Source organism: Falco biarmicus, chromosome 11 (genome assembly GCF_023638135.1).
Source record: "Falco biarmicus isolate bFalBia1 chromosome 11, bFalBia1.pri, whole genome shotgun sequence".
NCBI lineage: Eukaryota > Metazoa > Chordata > Aves > Falconiformes > Falconidae > Falco > Falco biarmicus.
The window spans coordinates 23,484,631-23,497,377 of NC_079298.1; the positions used below are offsets into that span (position 1 = coordinate 23,484,631).

The window sequence follows — 12,747 nt, forward strand, 5'->3', positions numbered from 1 at the left end:
AGGAATCACTCTACAGGCACCTATCCCAGCCAGTGCTCCAAATATAAATTATCTCATGTTTTGTTTTGCTTTTATAATGTGTTGTTTTTAAAGAAAAAAAAATCTTGAACTATTAATGTAATATAAGTAGCGTTATAGATATTCCACCTGATGAACACACAACTTTCAATAGTCATTATCCCTACAAGAAAAGACACTTCGAGATGAAAAAGCTGAGAAAGCAGTGGCCTATAGTGGATGGTACTCTATAACCAGGTTCAATGTTTAGTTAGAATCCTGTTTGATATTCTAAAAGCTCTTCAGTTTCCTCTAATAATTGTTGGGTCAGGTTATTTCTAGAGCAAATCACAGTCATATTCTCAAATCATCTGGGCCTTTCTGCAACTGCCCACTGAAGATTTTTTTTTTTTAGTGCTTTTGAAGCCTCCTCCAGTTTTCCTCATAAGTTTTGCAGTAATTATTGATGACCCTAGACAAAAATTGGCTTTCAAAGTCAGGGGTCTGGGTTGGCAAAAGGACAAGAAAGCTCCAGAAATGCTGGACCTTACTCTTAAGTTTCCCACTATGAGCTCCCCACAGTTGTAACTAAACAACTAGAGAAGAAAAGAGGTATCCTTCAATCTACCAGGATTGTAAGCTATACCCAAATATTAATTAAAGCTGATTCAATCTACAGAGGTCATTATCTTGAGCAATTGAACTGTAATGAAGAACTGACTGACAAGAAATACCTAGAGGTCTTTAGATAAAAACCTGAATCAAATTGAAATGTTATTTTGCTATCCAGCCCGAAAGTAACGCAGTCAATGTATGAAGCCTGTGATATATGTTGTACAATCAGTATTGAGGGACTTTTACTTGCTGCACTAGATGCTGAAAAATAAATTCCAATTTCCTACCACTGCCCCTGAAAAGCAGCAAAAAAAATCCTTTAATTCTTCAAGTTCCTAACAAAAAATGGACAAAGCAGACTCAATAAGGTGGTGCTGCTACTCCTTTTCCTCCTGAACACTCCCCTGCACAAGCCTATCAAAGACAGGCCTGTCACACCTCTGCCAGTTGCCCATTGAGCAGAAACCAGACAGTCACTTCAAGACAAAGGAAAGGTGAGACAACACCTACACTTATAGACTGGAGTGACATGGAGCAGAACGTCACCATGTTGCCACCACTGTGACCCAGACTGCCTTGCTGTCTTTTCACAGTGACTTATAAACACAGTGAACAGCAAAAATTATACGGCAGAATGCCAGGAGCAAGAACCTTGCAAAAAAGATGATCGCTGGCCCAACAAAAGCTCTGCAGAGGAAAAAATTGTCAGCTTTGCCTGCTAGCTCTGCCTGAGGCAGTAGCTGAGGCCAAAGTTTCACAGTACAAAGCAACAAAAGCAGCCTACAGACTTCAGGGCTATGTCAACTGCCAAGACATTAAACCTGCTCCTCTATCATTACACATCCAAAGCAAGTCTGAAATGTATGCAGTAACACCAAGTTCAAACACTACCCTATGGACAGGTTGGTTGCCAGCTGCGCTTGTCCAATGCAATAAGAAAGAAACAATGAAAAAGCAAAGTTTTATATAATGAACTAAAGTTTGTCTTGAACTACAACCAGCAATGACCAATCCCCTAAGTGCTGCAGCACCAAAGGTGATTAACAGTTGTCAAGTCTCACATTTATATCCATGGGAATAAATTGACTAAATGTTTGTACATAACTTTGAAACCCTACCCACCCCCTAAAAAAAAAAACAGAAACAGAAAGAAAGAAAAAAAAAAAAAAAAAAAAGACTCATGACTTCTCATTTCTGTGCCTCAGTTGTGGAAAAAAACCCAAGTATGTTTTCAAAATATGCCTCTAATTGTCCAGGCTGTGTCAGCTTACACATATTAAAATGTGGCTTATACAATTATATTCTATTTAATAAACCTTCAGTGTTTGCCTTAACGCCCATGGTATCAGATGCTGTTCCAGCTGAGAAAGGGTAAATTGCAATGTTGGTAAGTACTGAAAACAGATGCAGTGAATTTACTAACTCAACTCAAGCAAAAACAAACAAAAGATCTGACTTGAGCAGATACCTAAGGATAAATCTAGGTAGCAGCCAACTTGGTTAAAGATTTTGGAATAGATTTATAGTACTTCATTTTTAAGACTCTGGTACACTGGAAAAAAGAAACTTAAAAGTCTGAAGGTGAATGCATCCTTGAAAGTGTCTGTGTTTGGAGCAGGGTAGAGAAAGCGCCATAGTGCTGTGCTGCCATGCAACATTTCCACTGCTAAGTCTTTCTTGATAGGTACTCAGAGAAAGTAATGGAGGCAAACACTACAGAGAGGTCTAAATATTAGCAATACAATTGTTTGAAAAAGACTGTACTTTCAGCAGGAGGGGAATTCAGAGTTACCATAGCAGCCACCCACTCTCAAAAGAGGGGAGGGGGGAAAAAGGAAGACTCAAGAACTTAGATGAAAAAAGAAGCTATTGTTAACAAGACAATATGCACAGATGCTAGGTGATAAAGATGTGGCTGCACTTAAATGGAATGAGATAGGGGAATTATTAAATAAAGCATACACTTTGTTTTTAAATGGGTTGATCGGTGAAATCACACAAGTCTGTTGCTTAATTCGCCCCCTCTGAGACCAAGGACTCTGGATCAGCTTGTTGCCTGCTTATGTCTTTAAGCTGGTTTTGGTTTGCGCACAGCTGGCTCAAATATCCAGGGAGGATTCTGTAACGATCCTTCCCTTTCTCCCAAACATTTCAGTTAACTAAAAATAAAGCATATTTTGTATCAGAGATTATATGATCATGAAATACTAGCTGAGTAATATATGGAGATCTTTATGTCCATGCTCTCCATAACAGTTGTACCACAGCCCATACAAAGACTAGGCTACTGTTTAAATTTTCTACTCCAGTGAATAGTGATGAGAAAGTTATTATTCAGGGCCAGCTATCCTGATAAACATCATGACAGTGTAAGGACATGACCCCAAATATTGGAACACTGCACTTCTTTCTCTGGTGTGTAATAAACAGTACTTTTAGCTGCAACCATGCAACAGGATGAAAAAAAAAAGAAAAAAAAAAGAAAAAGAAACCAAACCTGCCAACATTGCATCAAGGACCTAAATTGCAGTCTACAACTTAGTGGATACACCATAGCAATTCACTTTATTAGGCAGCCTATAAGAATTCAGAAATCCTGAGAGCAGTTTATAGTGCTTTAGTTAAACGATGACAGTGTCATGCATCATGCAGCAATACAGTAATGACACAGGATATATTAATTTCTGTGGTTACCAAAAGATTATAAAGTCATGAAACAGATCACAGCAGTTTTAGTTTTTAGTGTTGCTAACTGTATATCGATCACAGACACCATAAGGTTTGCATTAAGTATCCGTGCTCATGTCAAAAGCCATTGATGGTAGGTATTAGACCTTACTAATATCTACTTTTTTTGTTTTTAAAATGTATTAACACTATTTTCTTCCTGCTTTGCAGTAGCTGAACAGTTGGTTTCCTTTAGTTACTGTGACTCATGGCAACAGTGGAAATCCAACTTTACAGATGGATGAGAAAAATAGGAGCAATTAAAATGAAGAATGCTGAATATTTTCTAAAATAGCTTGTGCCAAATTTAGAGGTTTCAGTGAAGCAAAGCCTTAGCTATCTCCCCAAATAAAGGCAATACTATTAAGAGTCTTACACTTGCCTGAAGTTAGAATAGAACTTTATTGCTCATCTCCTATTTGCAGATACACTTGCCGTACTAAACAATGATCCACACCTCTTAGACATTGCTCACACGGAACTTTTAGTAAATGCTGTTGTCAGTGCTGCAGATTTTAAGCAACTGGTTCTAAATCCATATTCAGAAGCATGGAGTTGACACACTGTCTGTGGATGGGATTGGGATATTTGCCATGTTGGCAAGTATCAGTTTCCAGATCAATCAGGAGTCAAAAGTCAGCTCATTAAATGTATGCTCAAAAGCAATACACACACACACACATATATACATGTGCATATCTGCACACATACATACACACATACACATATAGGCAGGCTACTGTTCAAATACTGAGGGAATAATACTGAGGGAATTTAAGGGATGACTCCTGACATGACCACAAGGGTACACACACGCACACTTGCCTAGTTTCCCACTGACACTGCAAAGGCAGCCCTGAGCCCATCCAAAGGGCTACAAAGGACTGTGATTACCAGCGCGGGTCGGACTACAACAATGTGCACTCCAAACTAAGCCAAGGGGTAGTGCACAGAGTTACTTGAGATTCGTTAGCCACTCTGCCGCTCATCTGCCCCACCACATTTCTCAAAGCCTCCAAAACAGCTCTGATGCTGGACAGTAAACACCAGTTTTTACCCCAGGCCTGTTCATTGCTCCCAGTATCAGAGAGGAGAGAGAGAGGAAGGGCTGGATTGTCTTGTAGCCCACTTCATTACAGAGTAAGAGCCAAACGGACTTTGCATGTGCACTGAGGTACCTACAAATACCAATTCCGATACCTAAAGACATGCACAGATCTCCGGCAGAGATCATTTACATATGCCCACTCTTCTGCTTCACCCCACCAAAGAATATGGCTGTGTGCAAGTCTACTAATCTGTACTGCGTTAAAATATGAAAGGAACCCACTACCAGTCACAGGCAATCACTACCCTTATTCTTTATCACCCAACAAAGCCTCCTCCCACATTCTCTGGAAATTGGGAAGAAGTAAAACAAAAATCTGGTTATCCCAAAACTATAACCCTTTTTGGACAATGTGCCCTCTGTCAGCATTGCCTGAGCTTTCAAGGCTCAGAGAACCACTACATGTGTAATTGTCAAAATTAAGTCCAATGAATCAAATTCTCAAAGGCCTCACAGTAACTCATAGAAGGTTTACATATATAAAAATCAGCCAATAGTTGTCTTATCTCGCCATTCCTCCCTCCTCCACTCACAGCATGAGCCATTTGCTCTCAAAAATACAGTGACATTAAATAGTACAATATACTTACAGCCAGATACATAGCTGCATATATGCTTAGTGCTGCTTCTTTGGATGGAAATGTCTTTCTGGCTTTCATGATAAGGTCTGGATTTCCAGTACAGGCATGTACGCTACTGATGAACTGTGTATATTGTTTACATCCAAGTGCTGTATAGTTGGGTTTACAAAGTGCAAGAAAATGTGGTGCAAGATTCCCTGTTACTACTTGTCCAGCATTTACAAAGATGTCCGTAGCAAACAGTCCAAATGCGTAAATTCCTAAAGAGGGAAACAAAGAGTTAAATTTCCTGACAATTTCTCTCCAGGGCAACATACTATAGTATTTATCAAAGTAATATACCAGCTCTTTGCATTTAAGGACATGAAAAACCTTCACATGTATTGTACCCTGAAGACCGTGACTCACGTTGCAGATGGTACTTCCCTATACATCTGCAGCAGCAAGACTGCAACGTACCTGCACACCTGATCTCTCTCCATCCTTCAGAGGAACACACTCATCTCTTATACAAATAGCCCAATTTCCTAGACCTCATAGCCGTGAATCTCCACTGTTCAGGGTGGACAGCTATACTGGTACCTGACTTTTGCCCAGAAAAAGTCAAAGAGAAGTGACAGAGGCAACTTCTTTACCCTATAAATCTGTCTGAGAATGAAGGAAGTTTGGCTCTGATGGAGAAGTAACTTGAAAAGTCATTAACACATACTGGACAAACATTTTCTTTCCCTTCGCAGCTGTAAAGAAGCTGAAGTACTGAATAATTCAATATTGCCATGCACGAGTTGTCTTCATCTGCCTGCTACTGGGTACATCTCTAAGCATGGTGTATTAGTCATAATATCAACACAGTAAGCTAAAGATCTATATGTTTGAGGAGCTACTTATGCTAAAGACCTTTAATCAGACACATCAGCAAAGCATTAAGCACATGTACTTGTTCATCAGAATGGAAATGCATGTATCTGATTACTTAAAAGAAAACAGATTTCTGCTATTCTGAGGTCCCTTTCTATACTTTTGGAAGCAGGAAATGAGCTCTGGGAGGAAATGCAGACACAGCACCACGACTGGGAGGCACAGCTAGCAGGTATGTGTTCAAATTCTACCTGAGCTACAGATTTCCTCCTGTATTTCCATGGGCAAGTCACCTTACCTTCTTCATACTTCAACTCACTGTGAATATAGCATGAGTTCTGGCAGTTCCCAACTTCATGGGGTACCCCAAGGACTTTAATGGATATACACCACAGCAGACACAATCCCACAGAAACATGTGCATTTCTGAAGGTCAGGTTTATTCCTCAAAGCTAGAGGACTGAGGATGATTTCTGGGATGATTCCTGGCTGGTCAGCAATGTCACACTGATGTTAATCCACCCTGAGCTGCTAGACACCGGGAACAGTGGATTGTGCCTAGCTGGGTGGCTGCACAGAAGGGCCCTTTCAGCAAGCCCCGCGGGTGTGCACTGCCCCAACACAGGTGGCCACATCACTTTGCGTGAATGTAATGGGTAGTGATGCCTCATCTGGTAGAACAGTGCAGAGGCCTCTGTTCATCCCTTCCTTCCCGATTCCTTTTTGCTTCTCTGAGCAAGGAGGGCCCACCAAGTGGTAGGGAAATGTGGGCACTGATTACACACAGAACAACTGGAGCAGGAGGAGCTCCTCATCATCACTCTCCACCTCCGCTGGAACTATGCAAGACAGTCTTGTTCTTAATGACTTCTAGCACTCCTGTGACAGCAAGCAATTATGCTCTTAGAAGGCTGGCACGCTGTTAAAACAAACACTGCAAATACAGACACAGCTGCACATGCCCTCCCTCCCCCTGCCACTGGGGCACACAGGAGGATTAGCTGCCCCAAGGCTTCGTTGCTCCAGCTGTTTCTCTTGGATACAACCATGAGTGAGAAGCAAACAACAGAACTAAGCCCTGCTGTAGCATCCCTGCACATATTAAAAAGCAGCACCTGGGAATATCCAATAGACATTTTGCATGGTGGTACTTCTCCTTCCAAACACATTTACAATGAACTAAGCAGAAAGGATGACATCTCATATCTACTGAAGTCAATGGGGGAGTTACAGCTGACTTCAGTGGAGCATGGATTTTGTATAGTTTTCTACTGAAGACTATAATACAATCACCAGGCTAAGAAAGTCCCTAAAAAGGGCTTGGCTTCAAATACAAATTTGTGTCCTAGTGCCTTGAACTTTGGCTGCTATGTGTGTGCATAACCAAAAGAAAAATATCAACTATAGTTATAGCACAAGGATACCTCCTTCCTCCACTGGACCCTATGCCCGGCCTGCTGGTTGTTTACCCCCTTGTGGTCTCAATTTTTTGTATTTTTACTGCTGTTTCTGCAACTGTTGGTTTTTTTTTTTATCCTAAATTCCAAGAAGCTTCATTTGCTACCCAAAAGGAGAGAACTCACTGCAACTGAGTTAAAACTACACATGAAATGTTGTACGGCTATCTGAATATTTTCCTCAGGTCAAAATTAAGACATAACTGATCACTCTCATCATTCAGAAAATGAAAGCAATAATTTTGCTCATACCAAGGAATCTGATGGTCCTGCGCACCAGTGGATTTATATAACAACAGTCTCCAGTTAATATTGTTTTTTCTTGGTTTTCAAAATCCTTTGTAGCTAACTGTAGACAAAACACTGCAGTTTCTCCAACGATAATCTTAGGGAAGGAGAAAAAAAGGGGAGAGAAATGGCACATCAGATTATAGCAAGTAAAATATATTAATATTACAGAGACAGCTATCTCATCTTAAGGAAACAAGACCACATTATTGAACCAAGTTCTGTATGTTAATCTTCTTATAAGGGAAATATTCTCTTTTAATGCAAATGAAGTAAAGCAAGCCTTTAAGTTATAAATTTCTATAACCAGGACTTGGAATTGACATAACATAACCTAGTTTTCAGGATGAGGGGAAAGAGAAATCTATTAGTTCAAGAACAACAGATCGCATAATGCACAAAACATGGACCAAATTAATGGCCTAATCCTGGAAAATTATGTTGAACATTTCAGTTCCCACACGGCTTTCACGGACACTCAGCACTTCACAGGGTTGAGCTCTAAATTCTGGACCATGGGGAGGGGGGAAAATCACAACAGAGCTCCTGTTCACATCAGGGGATTGGTTCGCCAGGAGGTACTTAACAAGGTTTGATTCATATTTTGCCAGCTAAGTTTATTAAGTCTGGCTTTAGCTTTGTTTCTCATGCTTGAGCAAAGTGTCACTACTGGTATTTTAACATCAAGCATGGCCTGTTTCACATTCATTACACCAAAATGAATGAAGTTCTAATGTCCACAGATTTTCACCATCCACAACGTGAATAAAGAAAGAAGAAAATCACAAGGTAAGAAAAATATAGGTTTTGAATGTAAAATATCCCCTTTAAGATTTGTATTTACCTGTACAGCAAAACATGATCTTTAATTCACTCACAACAATTATGGTTTAATAGCCAAAGCCAAGCCTTAAGCGTGTATCTATCTAAACCTACGATACTGAAGTTTTATGACAGGTAGCACAAGTATAATCAAAAAGAGTAGATCAGAAGGGTCAAATACTGACCACTATATTCCAGCTTTGATTCACTGTGGGACTTAAAGGCATGGCTCTTCCACCCCTTCTATATGAAAAGCAGTAAAGCTTATTGATAGGTACATCACACTTTGATGAACAGGAATGCAGACCACCAAAATTAACAGTCTTAACACTACACAAATACAAGAAATAATGCCATCAAATCTGATGCAGTGCCTAGATTTTTCTAAACCTTTGACCTAACAGGAAATCATAAAACTTTTCATATATCACAATAGGTCTGAATAGTTCCGCACACAGCACTGGTTACAAACCAGCAAAAAAAGCCAAACAACCAAAAAACCCCCACTATGGGTGATAGCTCATAAGCACAGTTTGTTGTCAACAGGAAGAATGCCATTAATGACCTTAGTTATTTGTAGATCAACAGAGTTGACTTTGGGCTAAATTGTGACACACAGAAAGGGAAAGTGCTTCTTATAAATAATGTGGCACAAATAACAAAAATAACTGTGGCAGCAAGCGTGTAAAAAGCAAAATTCAGTTTGTCACAGAAACAGTCATCATCTATTACTTTAGACTGGCTTCAGATCCTAGTGGAATTTTTAGATGAAACAGAAATCTCAATATCTGAACTAACGAATATTATCTCTCTACTTCGATGCAAGAATATTTTCAGCATAATGAAGTACAATTCCTTCATCTATAATTAACAAATGATTGGTACGTATACGAAACCTAACTCAACCTTGAATTCAAGTAATAAAAATTATAACAATGGTAAGGAGAATTCAGCCCAGTGACCCCTACAGCTCTCATGAAAAAAACCCAAAAAGAACTGTTTTCGTATGATTCATAAAGGTGAGAACTGAAACACTACGATTTTTACTGTGAGTCACAGTAACTCCCTTCTTTCCTCTGGCATAACGAAACATCAAGGACATCATGAACACAGTCAGATTCTGCATTTTAACTGTTGGGTGGGTTTTTTTTTCCAAACTCAATATGTTTCAGCAAAATTATTGCAGATTTCCAAACTCCACAAAAAAGCAGAATCCAGCACAAAGGAAACATCTGTGATATACAGTGCTCAACCTTTTGCAAGAACACCAAGAGAAAGCGTGCCAGCAAGCTGAACTCCCCAGCTCTGAGCAGCCTCTGAATCTGCTGATCTAGGAATGCAGGCTCTTCTCTTTGGTTGGTAGGGAAGCTGGGGTTAGCAAATGGGTGCTCATTCAGTTACAGGAAAGGAGATCCTCACTTCCAGCAGCCTGTCTTCAACAGCTGCATCTAGGTTCTTGCTGCTGGCAACAGTTCTTCCTTGCTACAGCTTCTGTCTTTGATGGCAACGTGGATGAAGAAAATCCTCTGCTCCAAGAATAGCAAGAAGCGGTGTTCTAAGTTCTTAGCTGAACAAAAATACTCTTGGAGCGAGTACATAGGTGCAAGGGTCATAACAATGCAGAACTCAGCTAAAGACAAAACTTTTGCTATAGTAGGCTTAGTGCTTTGCTCTCAGAAGTAGTCAGAGTGGGATAATGCCATTGAGCACAACAGGCATTCATCTCTGTGCTTCTGTGACTTTACTTTGATGGAATCCTTCCGGAATTTGGCAATAAGTATACGTTCTGCATTTTTCTGTACTGGCAACTCAGCTAAAGCTGTTCTCCTTCCTCTTTCCTTCAGCACAAGCACTGCTCACCTCAATAATCAGCCTACTGATGTTTCAGAAATGGAAGGAATATCTTTTTCAGTCTCAGTAAGTCCCAGGAGAGATTCTGTTTCCCAGTGCAATTCCCTCCCCTTCTCCTCTCTGGCACTACTGGCAACAATCAGCTCCACAAGGTAGAGGAAAGGGAGGGCGATCTCTCCTTCTTGCCTGTTACCAGAATTTGCATGTCTAGTATATTTCAGGAAGCAAAAATTTCTGTATTCACTCACTAGGAGGACCACCATCACCCATTCCACCATATGTGCAAGCTGCAACCAGTCAACAAATGACATTTGATGTAACAGAACTACTTGTGTACTTCTTGGCTAGAGTCTCAGGCAAAAAGGTTTTGGAATATTTAAAACTGGCAGTAGAGGATTGCAATGGAGAACGTGAAAGCTCCGACAACATAAACTTTTGGACAGAGCTACAAAAGTTCAGGTGTAAAAATACAATTTACAATGAAAAAAGTAAGGCTTAGAAGTAACTCCTACCTTATTCTGTCTAACAGGGTCATATTACTTTAGATTACTATACAGATTTCCTGAAGAATGATATATATTAAAATTCTTAGCTCACAGATATTTTAACAGCTGTTAAAAGCAGAGGCCATCCTTCCCTAAGGCTGAGGAAACCTTTTTGACACATAATTATAGCATGTAAAGTATAAAGGAAAAGAACAATTTTCAGCTGAAGACTAACACCATAAAGTACAGGCTTCCCAGTATTCTAAAGAACGTACGTGGTACATAACTGATACAAGAAGGAGCAAGACAAGAATGACCACCCTGCAGATATCAGCCTAAGCTCCAACAGCCAGTGATCAGGCCCTTGTTCCACTGCAGTGTCCCTCTGTAACAGGGAAGGCCCTCAGTCCTGGTTCACAATATAAAGTGTAACAAACAATACAAAAAAATCACCCTATATAAAGATATTTAATATTAATACATACCTCATAACTAGCATTTAGGTAATCCTTTCTTTTTACGGAAGCATGGAAAAGAAATATTAACTCAGCAAAATCTAAATTACAGGAAAATTTCTCATAACCATCTCCATGGCAATTGTATCCTGTCAGCAGTGTGACAATCCACCGGACAACCAGGAAAAGAGTTTAGGAGGGTTGAGATCTATAATTAATATTTCTTCTTGTTTCACCTCTTAGCTCCTAATTAAATTATTAGCTCATTGATTTTCATGGTGGTTTTGTACTAGCAATATATTTATTGCCAACCACCCAATACCTGAACCTTTCCTTGTTTTCTGCACAGCATACAGTGCACATTCCCTACACAGAGTCCTTCCTCCCAAATAAGTTCAGGTTTTTTCTGTATTAGTCATTTTTCTGAATCCAGGCAAGCTGTTCCTAGTTTCAGCACTGCATCATGTCAATTTAGAAATCTAATTTGTCCTTCCCAAAATCATCCATCCAGTATATTCTTAACTTGGTTCTAAATTCTGAGCTCTTTTTCAACTTGAAATGTCAAACCTGACTGATTCCAAATATTAGAGCTAGAGCAGCTCTGACCTTGTTGATTTTCCAGTAAAGTGACTCCATAAACAAACTTCCCCTACTGTCACATACAGTTTACAACAGCCAGCACATATATAAATAAATGGCCTTATACCTGCACTTCTGAAATACTAATGAGGTTTATTTTATGCACTACCTTCTCATATATGATGTAACTTCCTATAAAAAACCCAGGATTCAAGTTAGAATAAAACATTCATTTGGATGACAAGATATCTTAGGGTATATTAATGCATTTAAACAAGATAAATCCTGAAATTTAAGGTTGATGATCTCTACTTGGGATTAGGAAAGAAATTTCTGTGTACATATTTGTAGATCTTTCCAGTTAACACCTATTTTAAGGTATACAAACGCTCATGAAATATTTCATATGGGCTAGGGAACATGGTAGAATACATGATTCTCTCTCTGCCAGTTCTCAGGGTTATGCTGTAGCTACAGCAACTGCTCAGATAGATGAGTAACGCTGAAAAGCAGTTACTGCATTAAAAAGACCACTGAATATTCATCCATGTTCTGATCTTCTTGAGAAGTTCAGTTGACAATACTGTGCATTGTAACTTCTCATCTGACTTCTTTTCGTTCATTGTATTTCTCTCATTTAGGCAGGACTTGAACTGTAACCCAGGCTTCTGTGAGACCACCTTCAAGAAATAATATGGCAAGGGATTGTCCTTTTGGGGAATAAGCATCTCAGGCCGTCCACAGGTCTACTTTTCTCTAGAAGGAACTTCCTCACACTTTCTTATCAGGCAGGAAGGGAAGTTGGGAACTAGAGCTAAAAATCTTGGGGATGATCTCTGCATCTCTAGGCAAATTGTTACCATTTCAGTTGCATGGTCTCCCCACTCATTTCACTTAAAAGTTGCCACAAAGAGCGTGGAGTAG

General features: G+C 39.6%; 1 protein-coding gene across 2 annotated transcripts in view; it reads right to left on the reverse strand.

Annotated features, from left to right (window-relative positions):
• PLPPR5 (phospholipid phosphatase related 5) overlaps positions 1 to 12,747 on the reverse strand; it is a 232,761-nt gene that overhangs the window by 16,526 nt on the left and 203,488 nt on the right. For both annotated transcript variants that reach the window (XM_056355538.1, XM_056355539.1), the window contains 2 exons: positions 7,596 to 7,728; positions 5,038 to 5,288 (listed from right to left, as the gene is read on the reverse strand). In XM_056355538.1, the coding sequence (XP_056211513.1) occupies positions 5,038 to 5,288; positions 7,596 to 7,728 (384 nt within the window). The remainder of the gene's footprint in view (positions 1 to 5,037; positions 5,289 to 7,595; positions 7,729 to 12,747) is intronic.